General features: G+C 42.5%; 1 protein-coding gene across 1 annotated transcript; it reads right to left on the bottom strand.

Moving 5' to 3' along the window:
• Nucleotides 1-873: 873 nt before the first annotated feature.
• LOC144129337 (short-chain dehydrogenase/reductase family 16C member 6-like) lies at nucleotides 874-21,972 on the bottom strand. Its single transcript, XM_077663383.1, has 6 exons — nucleotides 21,321-21,972; nucleotides 16,822-17,061; nucleotides 15,618-15,724; nucleotides 13,818-13,970; nucleotides 12,271-12,396; nucleotides 874-8,069 (listed from the first exon to the last, which is right to left on the bottom strand). The coding sequence occupies exons 1-6, from the start codon at nucleotides 21,621-21,623 to the stop codon at nucleotides 7,982-7,984; spliced, it is 1,017 nt and encodes a 338-aa protein (XP_077519509.1). The 5' UTR covers nucleotides 21,624-21,972; the 3' UTR covers nucleotides 874-7,981.
• Between the last annotated feature and the right edge of the window lie 322 nt (nucleotides 21,973-22,294).

The raw sequence follows: 22,294 nt of genomic DNA, 5'->3' as shown, positions 1-22,294 counted from the left end.
GTACCAAGGCATGAGGTGTATACATGGGAGCAAAGATGTGCTGTAGAAATAGCTTTATTAACCAGTATATTCCAACTCTTTCAATACTCAGGGAAATAGCATTATGTGCACAAGCACTTATTCTCAGTGGCAATAGTGGCACACAAATAATGTCACACAGTACAAGAGCAACTAAACAGTGGTGCCAGAATATACTTGCTGGGCGAGACCCTGTTTGTCACGCAGTGAAGAAAAAGCTTCTAACAACACTGGAAAGGAACAATGGCAATTGCTTTGTTGCAGCACACAGCCACACAATTTGTGTTAGTACCACTGTGCTTGTTACACATCTGGATTCCCAACAGCAGTTTCTAAATTCTAAAATACTGCATATATCTTTTCAGAAAAAAGTGCAATACGGCCCAGGTTAGCTTGTAAAATCAAATTTTCTTCAATGGTTACCTGCAGGCCTTCTTGATCAAGCAATCGTAACTTAGTAATTAGCCTTCTGCCTTAAAACTTTACAGCGTAACTGGCAAAGCACTTCAATTTGCAGGTCCCAGTTACTAACTACACAGCTTGAAATACTACCCATCTAATAAGTACTATACTGGAACCATTAAATGTGGTACATTCGCTGGGTGTGTGCTAAAAGTGAGAAAGAAAACGCTTTTATTCCATTAGGATGTAGAAACACTGCATCATTATATACAAATCATTGGACATTACAGAATATTATAAATGTCAATATAACTTCTCGTATCTGTAAGAATAAAAATTTAAATGACAAATCTATTTCACAGGAAGAAATTAACATACAGTAAAGCATCAAACCTATTTAAAACAGCTTATTCAAGACAGTAAATTCATTTGACCTAATACATCACAGTAGTATTTTATTTCCCACCAACATTTGACCAAGTGGAACATCCATGTCTTCATGCCTCATATTGCTGGGGCAATGTCTTAGAGCAAATTACCTCAAGAATGCAACCCAAGATTCTTTGTCCAAAAGCACACATAAGAAAGAAGAAATATGCTGACTTCCTTTAAAAAAGTTTCAAATGTGACTGAGTAACTTTATCTTATGTAGGCTATACACTGTGGCATTGATGCACACACACATTACTAGTGTGCATTTGTTCGGTTCAGTGAACCACAGACCATAGAAAAACACACCTCCACCTTCGTGACCCACACTGTGGTGACAAAGTGCGAATGCATGCACAACTGAACTATTTTCATTGCTTAACAACCAACATGTTCCCAGTCTCATTCAGTACACTGCTCGAAAAAAGAATTGCTCTTCGCACCTTATTCATACACACAAATTATCTTTAAGTTTCAGTAATTTGAGGCACAGTTAACTTAGGACCCGAATAATTTGCACCAGTCCACTGGTGTTAATTTTCTTCATTCATTCCATATGCCAAGTAAGCCACCCACTGTGTGAGAGAAGTCCATGGAAGGACCACAGCCTTTGAAGACATGAAGTAGTGGCACATAAACCTACAGACCACACTTATTTCTATGTCCTCCCTCTTTATTTTTTTTTGTCTGACATTCAAACCCTTCATGTGTGCAGTATGCATTCTCCAAGCAGCATAAAAACTACTTCAGAGTGAAAATCATCACAAGCAAAATTACGGAAAAGTACAAACAGCTGCAGTCTGTTCTGTTGCAATGCCAGAGCCATGTCCCAGTCAAAGAAAGGTATGGCCCGATTTCAGTTCAGTGATGTCACGTTCCACACAAAATATGCTAAGGGTATAAGAAACACGAGCTCTGATCTCAAGAGGTACTAGCTGTTTGTACCGGAATGCCTATAGCTCTATCTGAAAATGTCCACCAAAGGGCACACTGACATCACTGGTACAGGCTGTACCACACAGTCAGAAGCCACCTACTTCACTCAACCTGATCATGCTGAGTCATCTAAGTACATGGGCTGATGGTGAAGCTGACATTCCCAAGCCAGCAACAACAAACTGATAAACAGTTTACTCTTAGATTAGACGCAGTAATCCGTATAAGTACAAATGTAGTTGCCACAGGTTTTCCGTTCAACATTATACAAGCAACTGAAAGCTCTGAAATATTGCCAAATTCGTTGCTTATTCTACAACACAGAGACATAATTGAAAGTCACTTTAGTACTGTTTTGAATTTATTGCATTTTTTAGAGTGTGTGGACTTAATTTTGTCTTTTTCTATACTCTGCATTGGAAGCAGACAAGTGTCGTGCACCTTTTGAGCTTTGCTGCTATTGAACAAAGGACAGGGTAGGCCCCTGACATCACAACTGATAGCTGCATCCATACATTGTTGGTCACATGCTCACTTTCCTTAAGGCTGAAAAGAGGGCAACACGAAATAATGTGAGCACTTTGCATGACATTAAAAGTAGCATTAGAAGCTGTACTTTATGTGCTCGTAACTTTCTATAATATCCTATACATATATTTTATTTCTTCCTTCTGTAACAACAAGAGAATACTGTTGGTTTTAAAGCAAAAAAAAAGGGGGCCCTTCAAGAGCACACACTAAATTGAATGCTACATGTACTCACTGCAATCTGAAGATTCCAATTGCTAGTTTCATGTGATGACATCGTGTGTGTGGAGCAAAGATGATTTATAAATCAGGGAAACAAGAAGCCTTTTCCATGGACCACTAGAAACCTGCAAGATTCTGAAGATCGAGCCCAATCCCTAAATTGGTAAATGTCTAGTCCCTATCAACATGCATGCAGTTGGAACAGAAAAATACTGTCTTCGTCAGATAAAGTAAAGTAAGCCATTCTTTAAATCTGACAATCTTAAAGAGAAGGAGGGGGCTGCCACATTAGCTGCCACATACGCCCTACAAGGCGTATGCATCTTGAAACCGCGCAAAAAAAGACAAGGGACGAGGAAGAAACCAACAGGACAGAGCACGTATACACTTGTTCAACACAGAACATGACATTAGCAAAAAGATGCAACACAAGAAGCACCAACACAGATCTGTGCCTTGTGTTAGTGAGGTCGTGTACAGGATTCTTTTGTCATGTGGCAAGCACTACATGGGTCAGACGGGCAGAGACCTCAATGATCGTCTAAGGGAACACAATAACAGCGTGAGCACTTCTGTGGCTGGTCATCTAGGCATTCATTGCAGAGACTGTACAGAAAAAAAAAAGGAAAAAAAGAAAGGATGCTAATTCTAAGCCAGTGTGAGATCTAAACAGAAAGTTGCAACAAAACAAGCCCAGGAAATTCCCGAACATCAAGACAAATGCATAAGCATTGCATCGGTAACACTGTCCGTCCGAGAAGGAAGTTCGTTGTCTAAAAGATGGATAAAAAAAATGCGCAGAGACCTTCATATATCATCATTTCCACATACAGTGTTTCTTTTGCGTATGTTTTCAGTTGAGACTGTTTGGCACAGTATACAAGCAGTGGCAAAGCCTCAATAAAATCAGTTGTTAGTTAGCGCCCTTTCTGTGTCGTCTTTACAGAGATGTCCACGTCTTTGGGCTGTTCCGATAATGTTGAATTAACTTGCTCATGCTTTCATCTTGCCTAAATTTTCGTTTTATGCGTTCCTATGTCAGCAATGAGTATTCAGCCTTAATGAACTCTATATGCTAAAGTTTCCGGTCAGCAAAAAAAGAAAAAAAAAAAGAAAATCAATTGCTTGCACAAAGCGCTCTTGGCAGCTCCGCAGTGAGGTGCAAAGGTCAACCCTGGGCTGCTGCACTGCTTGTGGCACGGAATCACTCAGAATATGCCCAGTACCTTAGGAGAAGCCCAGAAATCAACGAATCTCCCCACTGAAGGCAAAAACGAAAGTTATAGACGGGCACCTGTCGATAGTCAGTGCCGGGCAAAGAAACCATCTCTGTACGAAATAAAATAAATAAGACGAATGGTCGTCATCATTTTGCACAAAGCTGTTGCTTGCACCTACAAGTCAAGTGTTGATACAGCGCAACTGCGAAATCACCAGTGTTGCTGAAAAGAATTAATTCAAGACAAAGACGCCACCTTTGGCACCATGTTTGCTGCGATCACAGGTTTCGTGCGAAGCATAAAAATACTCCCTCATATGGCCATCGACAAAAACAATTCCGAAACTGAAGTACAGTCCTTTTGCAACTTACTGAATGGCATTATCTGTCCAGAAGAGGCTCGGATTTTTCAGAATGGTGCCTTCTCCACTATCGTTCAAATTGAACGATGTGAATAGGTGCAGCAAAGAAAGAGTTAACGCCCCGAAGCAACACATGGGTTAAGGGATGCCGTAGTGGAGTGCACCAGATTAATTTAGACCGCCCAGGGTTTTTTGACATGCACTGACATTGCACAGCACACATGCGTTTTTGTGTTTTGCCTCCATCAAAATATAGGTGCCATGGCCAGTATCGAACCCAAAACCTTTGGACCAGCAGCCGAATGCCAAACCCACTGAGCCACCGCAGCAGGTTGTTCTGAACTTATATTTGTTTGGAAAAAAAGAAGAAAATACATAAACATCACACATTCTACAGCACTTAAAAATATTTTTAGCATAAGTACAAACATGGTCACCTCACACTCTAGCTACCAAATGCTTGACCAGCAGGGAAAGGAAAGTGCTTACTGAATCAGGTACTGTGCAATAAAGTCTACCCATGAGATGAAACAAAAAAAAACTGCCTGTACTTCCATCAGCCTTGTTACATGAAAGGTCTCATAGTTTTCATAGAGACTCTCACAAAACCATTTTTCTTTTCCTTGACTCGTAGTGTGTGATCAGGGTATTCAAGCATGCAATGTATATGAACCTGCATATCACTGGATGCGATGTATGAATAGGAAATGGCTGTAAGAAACATTCTCCAATTAATAACATGCTAGTAGACATTCTGTTGAAGCTTAACAATGAAATAACAGTCTGCAATAAAAGCATCACACATTGCCTATGGCTTCATACAAGCACATTTCTTGTACAGTACATGCCAATGTGCAGTGAAAAAATTAGTCTATCCCAATGTAGCCGAAAATACTCTTCCTCAATGCATGAAGCCTTGTTGAAACTGATTTTATCTTCCTTTCTTCTTTCATGCCCTCCTTCATCTTTTCCCTTACTGCTCAAATCAGGTGTCCCCAGATACTGTGCCATTTCCTTTCCCCAAAGACCAATTATTTTATTTAATTTAGACACAAGCAGAATGCATGCTTCTTTCAAACAAAGTACAATTTCATGCTTCATAATGCTTGTGCATATAAGAAGCATAAAACACTAAAATAAGCTATTAATACTTTGCAACATGAGGTTCCCAAAAGTTGAATTGTTGAGATAAAAAAGAAATGTTCCGTTTTGTAAAGCATGCTTGACTATACCTCTGAATAAAAGATGCATAGAACTAAAAAAGTTATGTGGAGGTACATAACACTAACTTCTGAATTTTCATACTGACAGTAATTGTTTGCTGAAAGTAATACTGGCAAGTTGCGAAGAATTCAAGGTAAATAAGGCCAGGACGATGAAGCTATGGTTAAAGGTTATGGATCTGCCAAGCAAATCAACCAGCATGCAAATAAGCATCGTAAGAATAACGACATTGCTCTGGCTAGGAAAGTCGACTTTACAAACTGGAACTCCATTTACTTATGGCAGAAATTCACATACTGTTCCTGAAAACTGCCACAAAGAATGTTCACAGCATCGCCATACTGCTTCCATTTAAGAGCAGACATAGATGTTTGCCTGACTGATAGAGCGAGTAAATGCTTGAGTCATTGACTAAGTGAGGCAGCATTGCAGGCAGTGAACAGTTATGGATTAATTTTTACCACTAAGCTGTCTAACATGCACCGAAATCTCAGTACACAGGAGTCTTTTGCATTTTGCCTCCACTGAAATGCGACCACTATGGCCAGAACTGAACCCACAAACTCACATCTAGCTGCCGGTCGTGCCATAGCCACTATTTAAGGTAGACGCAAAAAAAAAATCAAGTGGAAAAATACATAGTGGCATCACTTGCATCACCTAGGAACAGCTGAAACAACATGAACCTGGTCAGGGTAAAAAATATTTGCAACTAAAATCTGTTGAATCCAACACTTTCTGCAAAGTATTGTGAATGACCACTCTTCAATGAGCAGCATTTTGGCACCACTAGAGTACACTTATCAACCTTGAAATTCTGGCACAAACATTGTCGAAAGTAGGATTTTAAATTAGGAAGTGAACAAAAGAAAACGAAAATTCCACTAGTAAACTTTTGTACATTGATCTTTTTAGCATCACAAACAAGGGGCCACATTGTGACAAATTTATTGTGAAGCCTATTTCTGCTGACTTGTGCAGCACTCACTGAAGCCCAACAAGGCACTGGCATTGCATATATAGTTATAGTACATATTTGAGGATGTATATGCCTGTGTCCTTAACTTTTTAATCTAGCCAGTGCATCAAAGCTGTGGATTTTCATTTCTGCACAAGTCAACCTTTTCGTGAGCCGTGCAACAAAAAAATTTCGGTGGCAGAGCCGCAGACGATGACCAACACCCATTTCTGCTCTAAAAATTAATAGCTCTCTCCTTCCTCTCCCTACACACTCTTCAAATTGAAAATAAAGAAATACAACAACGTCGTTCATGAAAAAGAGACACACGGAACCATTCATTCAGAAACACATGCATCGGAACAACAGGTCCAAATGCTATGCTGAACTTGGCGTATTCACCCATCCTATTACATACCATGGACTAATCAACAACGTAAAAATTCAACAGAAAACAAGGTACCCTGGCAGTAACAAGAGCAGAAGAGCAAACATATGTAAACAGGATCTAAACAGTCCAACAAATCTCCTGAGCAGCCTCTGAGGAACACACTTTACTAGTACTCACTCGCTACACTGCCATGCTAGTCTTCCTGAGCTGCAATCTCCACTGTCATACAGACCTGTATGAAACATTTAGCTTATTACAAAAAAAAAGGCAAGATATTCTGACTGCTACACAGTTCAATTGCCCACGTTGAATTCAAGAGGAGGAGGTGCACAAACAAAGCCTGAACATGGCAGCATCTCGCATGATTATTCACAATAAAGTTCCTATTGCACAAACATAGTTAAAAAGTCAGAGGAACAGGATGCACCATACTTTAATGCATTCCGCATGATATGACTGCAAGCTGCTCAAGAAAGTAGAACTATAAACATGTCTTCTCACTTAAAAAGGTGAACCTTTCTGACATATACCTTGAACAACAAGACACCATCAGTATAACTCTCCCATCACATATATTGCGTTTATGCCAATTGTCGGCAGTCAAGGTGTCAGTAACTCACACTGATTATAAGAGTTCATGTGGTTGCTCAAGTGTAGCTAGAAAGAAGAGTACACATCTAGCTTCTTTCTGGCATTATCATTAGCTAGCCTGTGTAAAAGATTGTTATGTAACTGCAGCCCCAGAACTCTGACCATGCACTCACATCCCAAACCACAGCATTCATTGTATATGAGATGCTGTTAAACATCTTAGTATAAACTGTTTTCATTCAAAACCGCACAAGCAGCTCAACCAGTGTTGACTTTGTGCCTTTTTTTGATGAGGTGACAGCTCGAGGCACACACTTGACCAGACATCCGCACCAGTTGTTACCAGCAGTGCTATTTGAACCCACTGAAGGCTGCTGGTAAAAATGTGCCACGAGGACCGGCTGCAAACGAGACAAACAGCAAATGCAGGAACATGGAGCACGAGTGTGCTGGCTGGTCCTTTGTTAAGTTACATGCTTGAGCGAAAAGTTGCATCTGCCAGCTTTACAAATTCTGTATATTCAATATTGCACACAGCACAAACCACATGCACTGAAGTTAGACACAAGAAGAAATGACCTGGCAAGGACTGCCACATGGAATGAGCTGGCACCCTGAACGAACGGCTTGACTCCTGGAGTTGTGTGCCGGCTTTGCACGAGTGGCGATCATCAAGAGAATGGGGGCCGTCTGGGGGCTCCTCAGAGGGCCGTTCCACCATCAGTCATTGGGTTCACCATGTAGTCAAGGTACTCTTGTACTATCTTGCCCACGCTGTGCGGAAGTACCCTGGAAAAACGTACACAAGTATAATCAAATGTTGACCGTTTTGTTCAGTGTTTCCTGCCTATTTCTTTCCGTTTTCAGAAATGATTATCACGACTGTACTGCCACACATTCAGCTATTTTCATTCTATTCAAAAGATTTCAACACCTGCATTATGTGCATTGGTTCCAGTCCTTTACAGATGCACTCCACAAAGACTACTGCAACATATAGATTTAGTTCTGGCCTGCCCGCTAAGTACTGACAATGTTTTCATACTGATACTCCACATTCGTGAATTTATTGCCTATGCTATCAGGTGCCAATGGAAGTCCCATTACTGCAAACAATCACTGTAACACCACTTCTAACCAGTTCTGGTATTCACACATTTTTCTAATGAAATGATTCTAAAGCCGTACGATTCCTTTCTGACAAGCATTGTGTTGTATTACCGTGAAAATTTTGGAAATTTGTGCGTATATTTAGAACCCTCCATTTGACGAAAACCGTCCAAATGGCTCAAAATCTTTCAGGCAAGCTGCACACTTCCACGCTGGCTTTCCTTATTGTCCAGAGCTGTTTCTAGAACGAAAACTCAGTTGTGTTTTTGAGTAAAACAATCAACAGCATCAGAAAAGAATGATAAGTGTCCCTCTTTGTTTATAGTTTTGGAAAAAAATCCTTTTTTCCTGATATGAAATGGCAGTGTCATTCTATCCAGCGGCGATTTCAAATGTATCCGGCATCACAGACTTCATGAAAACAGTGCTAGACGCTTCTAAAAAACTTCTGCAACGTCGCAGGCACATTCATAGGTGCCACGCCACAAAGAGTTGCGTCGGTTATTTTTAAGATAGTGCGCTTAATTACACTGAGACTTTCTATTATGTACAAAGCACGCTTAGGTCTCTCTGAGTTCTTGTGCTTGCTTACTACACTGAAGATGTGCTGATGGATCAGACACGGTCGAAACAGGTTATGTTTTATTATAAATCAAGAGCGCAGTTAATGCTGGAATTGATACTACCATGAAATAAACAGAATTCAGCATGAAGACAAAAGAAAAGGAAATGCAAGCTACAACAAAATAGAACCTGTCAAGTGAGTACAAATGAAAGTTATGCAGAGAGGCACTGAGTTTTCAAATGTTTGAAAATTACAAAAGTGGAAGCATACAAATGCTGTTGTTTGGCTTGAAAGACAAGGCCCCAGTTCACGCACCCATCGGTCCCAAGCCCTACACTCAATGTGCAGGACTTGAGTAAGACTTTCTTCAGACAAATATGCACTTATGAAAGAAGGAAAAAAAAAGGAAAGGGAACACAGAAGTAAAACTGGTTGCAGCCAGATGCTGCAAGACTGCATGCATTCCTGGCAAATGTTTCTTGGATTCCAATTCCAAATCACAGAACTGCAAAAAGAGTCCAGCAATCAAAAGAGCATCTCCATATATAGGACCTGTAAGTGGTGTCAGAACTGTCCACATGTGTGCCCTACGCACAGTCGGGATGGGATGGCCTTCATGCTTGTTCAGACTACAGATGTTTTGTTATTTCCATCTTTGCTATAATCACTAACCTCGGATAAAACTGAAATGACCCCCAAAATAGTTGTGGAAGGAGAGGATGTTATCTGTAAGAAACAGTTTGCCTGAAGTGAAGGCAGCGCAACTTGAAAAGTGAAAAATTGTGCTTATGGTGCAGATTTGTGCCTGAAATAAACAAAAAAAAATCAACCAAACCTACAAAGAAAGAACCTTTTGGAAGCTGTAAAAGAGATGAATATGATTAGCAGTTGTCAAAGTTGACGAAACAACACTCGGCCATGCGATCTTTGTGCCTGGTCATGGTGGTTGTGAAATGTGAGGACGTTCACATTATTTGGTATAAAAAATGCACTGGGCAAGCTGAAATGGGTTCACTATTTGGCAGCATGCATGCAGATAGTGACAAAGTGTCTACTGTCCTGTGGCCACACTGCCACCAAACACAGGCATTGCCTTGTCTCTGTGTGTGCTGCTGAAAAATGACCTGGGATAATCGCAGAGAGGCGTCACTAAGTGGTGAAAGGAAATGAGTGAGCATTTCTAAGTGATACATTAACTGGTAAGAAACAGCCCATGCTAGCAGCATTGCTACTTTAGCACAGTAAAGGCCATTGCAGCGGACTCATCACTCTGCACAGTCAAGTGACTTCGGTGTGTAAAAATGGCATACATGTATTGCATTCTACAGCAAAAGCTGTAATAGCTTTGCTTCAGCCATATAGCCCCACATTCTACTGTGGAAATTACAATGTCAGCCATAATACCTTAATTACAGTAGCCGACAGATTTTTTGGACTCCAATAATTCTTGTGCGATATTTCCAACTTCTTTGAACTGTCACGCACCTCATAGGAACGTGTACATATTCACGACTAATATTTCCGACCCTCTGGAGTCGAAAAGTTCAATCTTTCGGACTGAAATAGATGTCAGCAGCACTGGGGAGATCATTTTTGCATGAAAAATTTGTTTTTTCGGCCTAATATAAACAGCCAGCATCGCTGTCACAACGAACCAGTTCTTCACCGCTGTGAAAGGCCCCATTCTGATTTTCAGTGGAACCAATCAGGTGGACTAGATAGGATAGACTAAGCTATTTGTTTATCGTTGCCATTTGAAATTAATGGCATGTTCTTCATTATTATTGAGGTGGCCTACAAAGAGGTGTGAACCACATTGAGAACAGGACAACTGCAGCGCCCGCTGCGTCTTAAACGCCACTAGCGGGCCAGCGGTGTGGGCTGAATGGGTAGATGGGGCCCGAGGTGGAGGTGCATTCGGAGGCGCTCACTTCCGACTCGCTCCTTCCTGTGGGTTCCCTCTCTCAGACTTCATTGCCCATGGAAACACTGTTCCTGCTTCATACGGTGCATGCATACATTCACGGCATGACATATGGTTGCGTTGCACTGTCTGGTATCGTGACATCAGGTGGGGCAGTCATGATGAACGCATGATTTTGGCTCAGATATAGTCTAACATTATCTCTTGCAAACGAAACATAGGGTGCTGTGAAGTTTGCAATTATTAAAGCCGGTTTTTCCTAGAAAAGTGATTTTTTTGTTTAAGTTCCTGAATTTTTCCGAGTATTCGGTTAGTTGAATTGTTTCAGAGTCCCGTTGAGTCCGAAAAATCAGCTGGCGATGGTACTTTGTGAATTTTGAAAATTTAACTTAATAGAATTTACGTTAATCCACTTGAGTTCACTTGCCACCTGCCAACTATGGCAGGTGGAAATGCGGGCAGGAAAATCCCCCTCTCCACTGTTATGGAAGAAGGAGAGGGAAGAGTGAGAGAGAAGAGAGAGGGTGGGAGGCAACTGGTAGCCAGATCAGATTTCGCTGATTCACATGAGCAAGACTAGGATTTCTCCTACGGCTGACAATGTAGATTCCACAGCAAAATGTAGGGCTAAATGGCTAAGCCAAAGCTATAACAGCTTTTGCTGATTGATGTGCAGTGCCACTTATGTCGGGCAGACCGGTCATTGCATTAACGATAAATTAAGAGAGCATGCAAATGACTTAAGGAATAGCAAAGCTGTCGCTATTCACAAACACGTGACTACATGTGGTTGCATTCCTCAATTCAGGCAGCGCTAAGTGCCAGATACAAAGGGAAATCTACATAGCCTTTGTCATCCACCACAGAGGAGGTGAATCCTTGAATGAACTGTCTCTTCACTTATCAAAGAAAGAAACAGCCTTTTTAGATACTAGCAAATAATATCAGCAGTGTGTTGCGATTATCTTGTGCTTGCTTTCTGTATGTAATGCATTCTCGCACGAAATACACCCAGTTGCAAGTCAGCGCTGTGTCTGTGCTCTTTCTTTCTGTAGTCCCGTGTTTTCGCGCTTTTTCGTTCCAGTATCATGAACCAACTAACCCAACAATCGTCTCCTTTGGTAAGCTTAGTTCTACTAATTTTTTCTCTAGTGTCAAACCTACTAGAGAAATGCTGTCCAGAAAGACAAATCTTATACATACTGAACTGGTACAGCCATAGACAGCAGCAAAAGAAGGCCTTCCAACCTTTCCCATTAACCAAGTAAGACTGAGATAATATAACAGTATGTTAGTATTTGTTTAGGCAAACATTTCGCAAATCTATTCAGGTATATTTCTGTGGCTGTGCTTTTTTTCTGACCAGCTACAGCCATCACAGTAGCACTCACAGAGACAGCTTGAGGATGATGTTGAAGCTGGCTGGCAGCACAATGAGCTCCTGGTCTCGGAGTATTCGGCTCACCACTTCACGAGCTGCCACCTTAGCATCCACCGGAGGGAATATCCGGGGGAACCTGGGCATGGGGCAAGTGTTCAAACGGACAGGTCTGATGGCATTCATGCTGCCCTCGCTACAGACCACTGCGATTCCACTTGACTTCGGGAGAAATTGCAAGCAGAAATGACACCTATACTGTAGCACATGCACAGCGGTCCAGAAATCAACGTGTCAGAGTGCACCCAAGCTGCAGTGCCATGCAACTGATTTTGCAACTGATTTGCAGAAATATTGTTAAGGGAACCGATTGAACTGTGCTAGCAGACAGGACTGAAGAGAACACAGACACAAGTGCTCACAAGCAACCAAATGATTTATTGCGACAGGGAAGGCAGAAATATAAAGGAAACATGGCAATCAAAACACAAAGCATCAAACATAATGAGGAAAGCTTACAATCGGGTACTACAATTGGGTACCCAATTGTAAGCTTTCCCCATCATGTTTGATGCTTTGTGTTTGGTTGCCATGTTTTCTTTATATTGCTGCCTTACTGCAATAAATCATTTGGTTGGTAGTGAGCGCTTGTGTCTGTTCTTCTCTTTCATCGTGTCTATTAGCCCGACTAAGCCCTCTTCTAATTGAATAGTTAAGAGAAGCCTATAGTGAGCAGCAATATCCTGTAAAGCAATATACAACAGTTGAGAGCAGCCATGCACCTTCCTTTGTACAGATACTTCCATATGTGTCTCGCACTTTATTACGGTATTACTTGCAGAAAAGCTAGGCAGCTTAATTGATAAGATTATTAAATTGTGGGCTTTACAAAGTCACATGAAAAATACAGTCTTCTGAGAGGGAAAAGTAACCTGCATGTCATATATTGGCAGTTCATTCCGTGTATTCTGTGGTTCCAGTTTCAGTAAGCCAATACAGATGAATTTTTACAAGCCACCAAAAATTAATTGACAATAATATGTCACTGCAACCAAGGCATCAACTTATTATGATTCATGTGCATGGTAAACAAAACTTTTTCTAGCGATGGCGACATGCAGAAAGAATTTGTGGGCTTCTCTGCCAAAAACAGCAGTCAGGCTTCTAAGAAGTCAAAGTGGTGGCCACATATATAAGTTGCAACTGGAATTCCCTAACATGCACCCGAATTTCAGTGTTGCAGCGCTCCAACATTTTGGCAGTGCATTAATGCAATTGCTGAGGCCCTGTGTCATCGTATGAGCCTGTGCTTAGACACACAATGGCTAAGCCACAGAAACAATGTAGCAGACAGCTAAGGTTCTGCATAGCATAAGGTTAGTTACTTGGTTGCACTGACTTATTAAATGCAAACCAATTGTAAGCAGGTGGTAGCATTCCACTTTCCATCAATGTGTGACAAAAATGATGCAGTAAAACAAGCAAAGCCCTGAAAGATGCGAGGACAAAGACCTAAACAGACCCACAGAAAGCTGATCATGCTACTGTCACCTCACTCACCATGCACTGAGATAGGGCAGGCCCATGTGAGAGAAATCTCGGGAAAGCACAGCGGGGCAGACGGTGGTCAGACGGACTGCCCGGCCAGCCTCCGTCAGTGACAGCTCTCGATCAAGTGACAGCATCAACCCCATCACGGCAAATTTCGATGCACTGCATTGTATACCATGGGGAGAAAATGTGAGCAGCAAAAAACGGTGGCATGGTTGAGAGAAAACTGATGCCAACCAATATTTTATTTCTGCCCAACGTTTCGGGACCAACACTCTTTCAGGGGTGACTAAAGTGTGTGCCAGCAGCAGCTAGGGGGGGGGGCCTGCTGTTGCTGGCACACACTTCAGTCACCCCTGAGAGAGTGTTGGTCCCGAAACGTTGGGCAGAAATAAAATATTGGTTGGCATCAATTTTCTCTCAACTATTTCAAGAACCCAACCAGACGGACTTTCGTCGAAGATGTTTTCATTCAGAAAGGTGGCACAGAGATGAGAATATACCACTCTGTCATGCTTTTTTAATCTTCTTACAGCAGTGACAATTGACAACAGTGCATTAATACTAGAGGCCACATCTAGTGTATTGCTCTCACGATGGGCAAGAAGTTCAATATATGAAAGCCCAATAAAGCCAATGTATAAAATGCAACCTGACGAAGCCATAGCAGTGGCCTACTGGCACAGCCATATACAAGACGTGTTGTGTTTTATGGAGTACTATAAGCTACCAAGGCTATCTGCACCAAACACAAGGTAAAATATATCTGTTTTTGCGTTAAAGAGCTAAAACGTTTTTAGAACCATGGTTTGTTTAGTAGGCTCGCTTCTTTAAGCAGTGTATTTTCTCCTAGGTGCAAGCTTGGGTGGAAAGGAATGAGTTTGTCATAAAATTTCATGAAATGTTTTTTATTTACTTTCCTAAGTTTCGTGCATGAAATTAAGACGTGGTTTCTTGTGCTAGATCTATCAGATGAAAATATCACTGCCACTGCAAACCCATCAGTTCTCTGATGGGTACAAGTGCCTCCCACTCACTAACTTTGTTCCAAAGAAAAGAATAAATGAAAACACAAATTTTGAAAGTTGCTACCCAATTAGAGTCTGCTCTCAATTAACCTAAATCCGCCTCGCATGAAACATGACAAACAGCACTTTTGGAAATTGTTGCACTAGCCTTAGGAGCACAGTACTATATCAGTTTCAAATACCAGTGCTGCCAGGAATACACTGTTTTTTTTTTTTTCAGCAGGTACTAGTGTTGGCCTATCTAGTGTTTGATATTTGTAGATGGCCAATCTCAGTACTTGTAGGTATATCAGTTGTCTAATATGAAGTAAACTTTGACCCTCTATATAGCACTGGTAAGTCCTTACGCATGAAAAAAAACTATTCTTGAAGCCCTGTGACATATTAAGCCCATTCATTGTGCATTTTCTGGTGTAAATGACTTATTAATAGCAAAAGTTTAATAGTCCTCAATTTTTTCCTGATGGCAAGAAACATTTTCACGTAGCATGCCATCAAGTAAGGACAATAATCTTGGATAACAGGGATGACATTCCATGATCTCTTATCCTAGTCCTGAAAGCAGCTCTTAGCCTATGCCCTTCAAGAAAGGCTTCAGGTCCAGCTTACATCACTTGCAACTGATCCACTTAATTGGTAGTGTTCAAAAAAATTTTTTGTACAAACCCAAGTTCAAGCTTAAAACTACTACAAAAATGAGACTACCAGATTGTATTTGAAAGTCAAGCCAATGTACTGTGTAAAAGGAAGATGCAGGTAGGAAGTGAGCTTTGTTACCCACCAGTACTCAGTGTAGTTGGCTGCCCCTACAAGTCCAGCAAGAGATGAAACTGCCACAATGTGACCCTGCTTGCGTTCCAACATCTTGGGAAGGAACTCCTGGATCATCTGCAGCCAGTGAAGAGCAAGCGTACAGAGTGCTATGACAATTAGCCCTGCATGTTTACAGAAACGCTTCCATCTGAGAGAAGCTGTACAGCCTGCAAAGCAAATGCCACAGCTTCTGCAACCACAGAGGCTGAAAAAATTTGTTCTCATCTGGAGGGGTTTTTAGTTCACTAGCATTAAGACTCCCAATCACGAAAAAAAAAGTTTGCTTGAATGTCTGAAGCCAGCCGGGCCTGCAGAAATAAAATAATTATGGCCGCGACTACACCACGCCTGGGTTTTGAAACCGTGGCAGGATGACCAGATCAGCTTCACTAGCGACTGCAAGCGAGCACTATGCTGTTGCCGCAACCAATCACCCCTCGCGTTTAACTGCCACTCTCTCGCACTGTGCACGGCCTATCGTCGTGTTCTTACACTTCCATCTGTTCGCAATGAATCCAGAACTATTGCAGTGTCCTCTTGACATGTGTTAAGACGTTGCAAAATTCTACTGTCCGCCACCACTAATTTTGGCGATTTTTGCCTGAAGCCTGACCTTGAAACCGCAGCCTCAAACCAAAAAAACGAAATGAAAAGTGATGTGCTAGCACTCGAACTTCGCATTCGGCCAAGTAAGCTAAATTGGCTGCAATTTTTTCTTTTAATCCAGGATCCCCACCACAGTAGGGCAGCCGTTTGACCAAATGAGTTAACCAAGAGTAGTTATAAGGTCAACTTTTAAGTGAGAACAGTGTTAGTCCAATACCAATGTGGAATAGAGTGTTGGGTTCCATAGTTCTTTGGTCAAGGCATACATTATTAGCTCTTGCGACATATGTTCACTAGAAATGAGTGCACAGTACAGAAGGATGCACCAAATCAACTAAGATGCATAAATATCTGTTAGTTGCATCCTGTTCTCCTTATGCAGTGTATTTTGGAGCTATTTGCCCCCATTGTCTTCATAAATCTCATCAGCAGCACCAGCATTTTTTACAAAACAGAGATCATGGATATCAAAGCACACATTAAATCAGAATGAAAAAATAAAAATCTTTCAAACACGCTTGGATGGCTTGCAAGGCCTGCACATGCAGAGAAAAGTGATAACTCACCCAGAAGTGTGACAAGGTGTTGACTTCCATGGTACGCCGAACCTGATTTGGGTTCATGTTGAGAATGGGCATGGCCTGGGCAATGCCTGCATTGTTCACCAGAATGTCCACATCTCCAATAAGCCGGCCAATTTTCTGTGCTATGTTCTTCACCTGGTCTTCATCTGTGACATCACATGTGAATGAGAAACCCTTGCCTCCTGAAGCCCGGATTGTCTTAGCCAGTTCATTGTTCCGTGCCTGTAGGTAGAGATAAAAACAAGCTATTAGGGCCACTTCGCTTTTCATAACAAGGATTGTGCAAGTGATTGTGTATCTCAACAAGTTGTGAAAGGCCCTATACTCAAGGCCCCAGAATAATTTACTTTAATGCTTTCTCTCACAAGGCCCACAATTTATGCTTTTAGTTTTTACGAATAGGGCACTGGACAGCTCCAAATAAATCCGGACACCTTTCAATTGTTCCGTGTGTCCTGCAGAATTAGTGAACAGCCAATTTTGTGTTTTATAGAGCCAATGAAAGTAGACAGTGCAGGAGGCAGCATGAAATCTGTGCCACTAAATCATGGTGCACTAAACATAACAGTTGACTGTCCTGCGATAGCCCAATGGTACGGGCTAGGATGCTTTATTTTTTTATCTTTTTCTTGCCCCAACTTAATTTTTGTCTTGTCACAGCATGATCATTTATTTATAGTGGAATTGAAACCCTGAGGGGTGCCAAAAAATTGATGAAAATATACAAAGTTCAAGTTAAGGAACATTTTTTAATACACTCAATGCTGACGAGACTAATGCTGGTAATTCGAATAAACCAGAAGTATGAATTAAGTGAGCTCAGATGAATGACAGCACACTGTTCAAGGATCTTCACCATGAATGTTTTAAAGGGACACCGACGACAATGCCATGAAATTATTGTTCTTAGTTAAAAACTGATTCCCTGGTTCTTTCTGGCTATGCTGATGCTTTTCCACCACCAAAAGATGCATTCATCACTGATAAAATTGGATTTAAAAATATTCCCACCAACTGATTAAAATTCGTGACACCTTTACCGAAAGCAACAGGTTGTCACAGTTCAAGTGAACGGCGATGTAGTGTAGCCTCCGAGATCTGCACCAAGAATCTGTCTAGGCACACATTTTATGTGTGAAATTGGCTGGTAATGGCGACACCTGTGTATCACTTTTTGGTCTTTTCCAGCTTACAAAAGCTCTGCTTTTTGTGAGAGTGGTCTCTTTGTGATGAGAACGCAGTACTCTATCGATAAAGGCCAACCTCTATTTGCCCTCAGCATGCCTTTAAATTGTTTCTAAAATGATGTAAAGGCACAGAAGTCAGGAACTGAACTTTTAAGAACATAATCTGGCCAGCATGCTATGAGGACAAAAGTGCCAACACATTGCAATCAGCCATGTGAAACTGGTTAGAAAACCATCAATTTCTATTGTAAGAGGCAAATGAAAACTGACAAAGCATTCGTGGGCTCATTAGTAGTCCTGACCACCTTATTTATAATAAGCTACTTTAAAATGAAATGCAAAACTGTTCCACATTTATGTTATCTCCCAAGGGGCACATATTGTGCTGACTGCTTTTTAAATCGCATGGCACTTACACCGGACTATAAAAAAACTTAAAAAGGAATATCGACACCTAATTTTAGCTACATGTTTTATTCTCTGTAATAATGCTTAAGACATTAGACTACGCGAATCACCATGTGGTATTCACTTACGAACGCTAAATCTTTTGGAATGGAACTTCTCTCAAGCTGTTTCAGTTTTGGTTTCAACAGCCAAACGATGGCTATGACGTGCAAGGTGTATTTAGATCATTTTTTTTTTCATGGAGCATGGTGTAATCGATGTGCACTAATATCTAATACATCATTTGAAAGAAGAAACGACTCAAGCAAAAATTTAGTGTCTATACTCCAATAAAGTGCATTTTAATTATTTTGCATTAAGAATTTCTTTTCATTATGTTTTTATCACACTAAAGTCTTGGTATCAGGTGTTTTGAAATGCAGGAGGCATAAATCGTGCACATCATTCTGTGGTGCAGCAATACTTGATTGAAACACTTGCTATACCATGTTTGAGACTTTTGCTAGTTGTAGAGACGTCCTTACAGTGAAATAGGCCGATTAAAATGAAATATATATGGTCAGATACAACTCAAGAGCAAAGCGGCCATTGGCGTCAACCCATTCTCCCCCTTAACCGATCCTCTTGGACCTGCTAGTGTGAAATCATAGGGGGTGGAAGATGAATGGGGATTAGTCACGGGTTAGCCACAGCATTATGAAAATCGGCTGACGCCACTTGCTGGGCGACATCCTTTGAAAGGCATCTGTGGCTTCGTTCTTGAGTTGCATCCAACTATAGTGTTCAACAATTCTTTAGGCTTTGTTTCTGAAGTGAGCTTCAGTGCCTGAGAAGCCCAAATTTATGTCAAATTTACGGCTAGGTCAGGTGCTGGGGATTAGTCTCACTTTGATAGCCAACACCAAGAGGTAAATATTTGCATTTCTCAAAGCATTGCAGAAAGACTATGCATACTGCTGAAAAACAAGCAGTGCATGTTCAGTCGCTCATTATAGTGTCTGGAACACTGAAGAGACAAAGACTGAGCTTTGCTGTCGCCTGCATATGCAGCATGACATCTTTATCTCCACTAATGTGCAGGTTGCACGGACAAAAGTTAGTGCACACCTCAGCAGCTGCCCCCACACATCGCTGCAGTGGCTCAGTGATTGCGGTGCTTGGGTGCTGACCCGAAATGCGCATTTTCGATCCTGGCTGCCGTGGTCGCATTTCAATGGAGGCGAAATGCTGGAGACATGTACGTACACTGTGCGATGTCATTGCACGTTAAAAAAACCCGAGGTGGTCGAAATTATCCAAAGCCCTCCACTATGGCATCCCTCATAGCCTGAGTCACTTTCAGACGTTAAACCCCATAAGCCTGCTGCCCACACACACTGCCTGTGGACATGTTCCAAAAATATTTGTGGGCACACCTGTACCTTTACATAACCCACGGAGCTAGTACTATATGCCACTGAAAATAAATGTATTGTATGAGCACCAAGAATGGTGAGAGTGGCGACGTATGATGCCCAGGCCATAAAAAGGGCTTTGAGAACCCAATATGCAACATATGCAGCCTCAGCTGGGCTTTTGCTACAAGCACTGCAGTCCTGTCAAATTTTCAAAACGGTCATCACAATATCTGCTTGCCATGGGAGGAAGAGGAGGAGGAATAAATTGTCATTTGGTTTGGCGATGTGGTGAGCCACGGGCAAGACAGTTGATCAACCTCATGAAGCGCATACCTACCGCATCTGCATGCAGCCCCACCATGTTTTGATTGAGTTTAAGCTGTATTAACTTATTCCACGCACACAATATTAACAGATCAATGTTTAATCATGCGACAACGGAATTGAAGAAAAAATTAATATTTCTGCTGGCCAACCTCATTTCCTACTGCTGAACAAAAAGAATAAATAATTGGCATCTGCTTCAATTAAAGGTGAGAGCAAGTAAATAATGCAGCCCACGAAAAGAAAATGCCGCAAGCAACTTTTCGCGCTACCAAGCTCAGCGAGTATAAATAGATGGGCTGTGACGCAAAAAGCTGCTGGCCGCGCAAAGCAAGAAGAAAGGAAAGAACAAGAGAAACACCACAAAATCGTCTCATCGAACGAGCCGGCTTGAGGATTTCTTCCTCGTTCACTCAAGGCCAGGCGCGCTAGCTGGGGGACGTAATAGAGCTTCAGGCGCGCATTCAGCAGGAAAGAGACGAATCAAAAAACGAGAAAACACACGTCGAAGTCGACAAAAGGCGCAATCCGCTGCGCAGCAGCAGATGGAGGCGAAAAAAAAAAAAAGAGGAATGACTGCGGCAGCAACAAACGCGAACGGCGAAAATGCACGCGCGCACAACACATGAAATGTACGGGGAAGTCTAATGTATACATGTGTCCGTGCCCAATGCGTATGTAAGTATACACTGACAAGGCGCTGAGAAACGAAAAAAAAGGAAAACAATGAATACTGACGAAGAAATCGCGAATGCGCTGACCCCAAGGAAAACAGTTGCAGAGCTGTGAAGCGCGAAATAGAGTGCCCAGCTTGTTTCCACTCGCTTAAAAACATTAAAAGCTGATTTAATGACTGATGAATTGTTTTTAGCGCACATTTGAACAAAAGGACGAAGCTGCGAGCAGCTCGCGATGCAGAAACAAGTACACAAGATAACACGCAAACAAGAGCAGTGCATCTCAGTTCGTTCAAATCAACACGCCCCTGCGAGATACGTTTAGAGTACTACAAAGAGAAACAAGAACACAAGCTGCAGAATAGGGCAATGCCGTACAATTTTCCGCACTAAATGGTGGGCAGCCGCATAGTTCCGCCAAAGACCACTGTTACATGACGCAAAAGATGCAATTCTTGAACAGAGAGCAAAAAGGGCGCATCACTCACCTGATCGATGTCCAGCAGGACGACTTTGGCGCCCAGGTCGGCAAAGATGCGGGCGATCTCGCGCCCCAGTCCGCGCGCAGCTCCCGTCACGACGACTACACTGCTCGACACGTCCTTCCTCGGCTTAGGCACGAGGGCGCGGTAGAGTACTTCGGAAAACGCGAGCGCGAGCCGCACAAACAGCCGCGCGAGCTCCAAGAAGAAGAGTAGCCAGTTGAACAGGTAGAGTATCATGCCGCTACTCGAGTTGCTGGCGCATTCGCCGCAGTCGTGATTGGGCCCGTCGTGATGCGAGTCGACCATGAACGTACCATTAGCTAGCCGGCGTCGCTGGTCATGCCGCCGAAGTTGTGGCTCGGCTATGTTGTCGCACGACGCACGCTCCCGCGGATCCCGCCTCCTTTCGCCGTACTTTCTCGAGCTGGCGGAAGCCCTTGTTCTTCCCACAGGTAGGGCGCCGGTGGTGAGGAACTCCAGCGCGGCGCTAGTCTTTCTTCTGAGGAGTAATTGCCCTCAGACGCAGCTCTGATATTCGTTTTCCAGTTCAGAAAACGCGCGCCAACCGAAGCCTCGAATAGGCCCCTCAAAACACGGAGAGCTCCCGGGACGCAGCGAACCGGTCAGCCAACCGGCAATGCGGGCGAGTGTGATCGGAGGGAGGCGGCAGCAGAAGTGGCAGAAGGAAGCGAGTGGAGAGAGAGAATGGCGGAAATACAAACATACGCACAGCACTGCTGGCGCTGTTGTGGAAAGAGATATGAAGCCGGATCAGCAGTTGAGAGAGGGGCGAAGGCGTCGGCCGTCGGCTACTGCTCTCGCGCCCTTGGTGACACTCTCCTTCCATACTTAGCGCGCGTAAGATAAACTGGGATAAACACGCGGCAGCGCTAGCAGCGCTCTTGACAACACCGATACTAGCCTTGGGCTTGTTATCGTCACTCAGTGAGAGCGGGGCTGTGCTTGGAGAAGCCGTA

The sequence above is a fragment of the Amblyomma americanum genome, chromosome 4 (genome assembly GCF_052857255.1).
Source record: "Amblyomma americanum isolate KBUSLIRL-KWMA chromosome 4, ASM5285725v1, whole genome shotgun sequence".
Lineage (NCBI taxonomy): Eukaryota > Metazoa > Arthropoda > Arachnida > Ixodida > Ixodidae > Amblyomma > Amblyomma americanum.
Note: the sequence above shows the minus strand (reverse complement) of the source record. Positions and strands in the feature narration are given on the sequence as shown.

Coding starts and splice junctions, on each gene's coding strand:
- LOC144129337 (XM_077663383.1), bottom strand. CDS start 21,623: ATGGTCGACTCGCATCACGACGGGCCCAATCACGACTGCGGCGAATGC. Junction 17,062..21,320: donor TCCTGCTGGACATCGATCAG/GTGAGTGATGCG, acceptor CTCTACCTACAG/GCACGGAACAATGAACTGGC. Junction 8,070..12,270: donor ATCATCCTCAAGCTGTCTCT/GTGAGTGCTACT, acceptor ACGTTTTTCCAG/GGTACTTCCGCACAGCGTGG.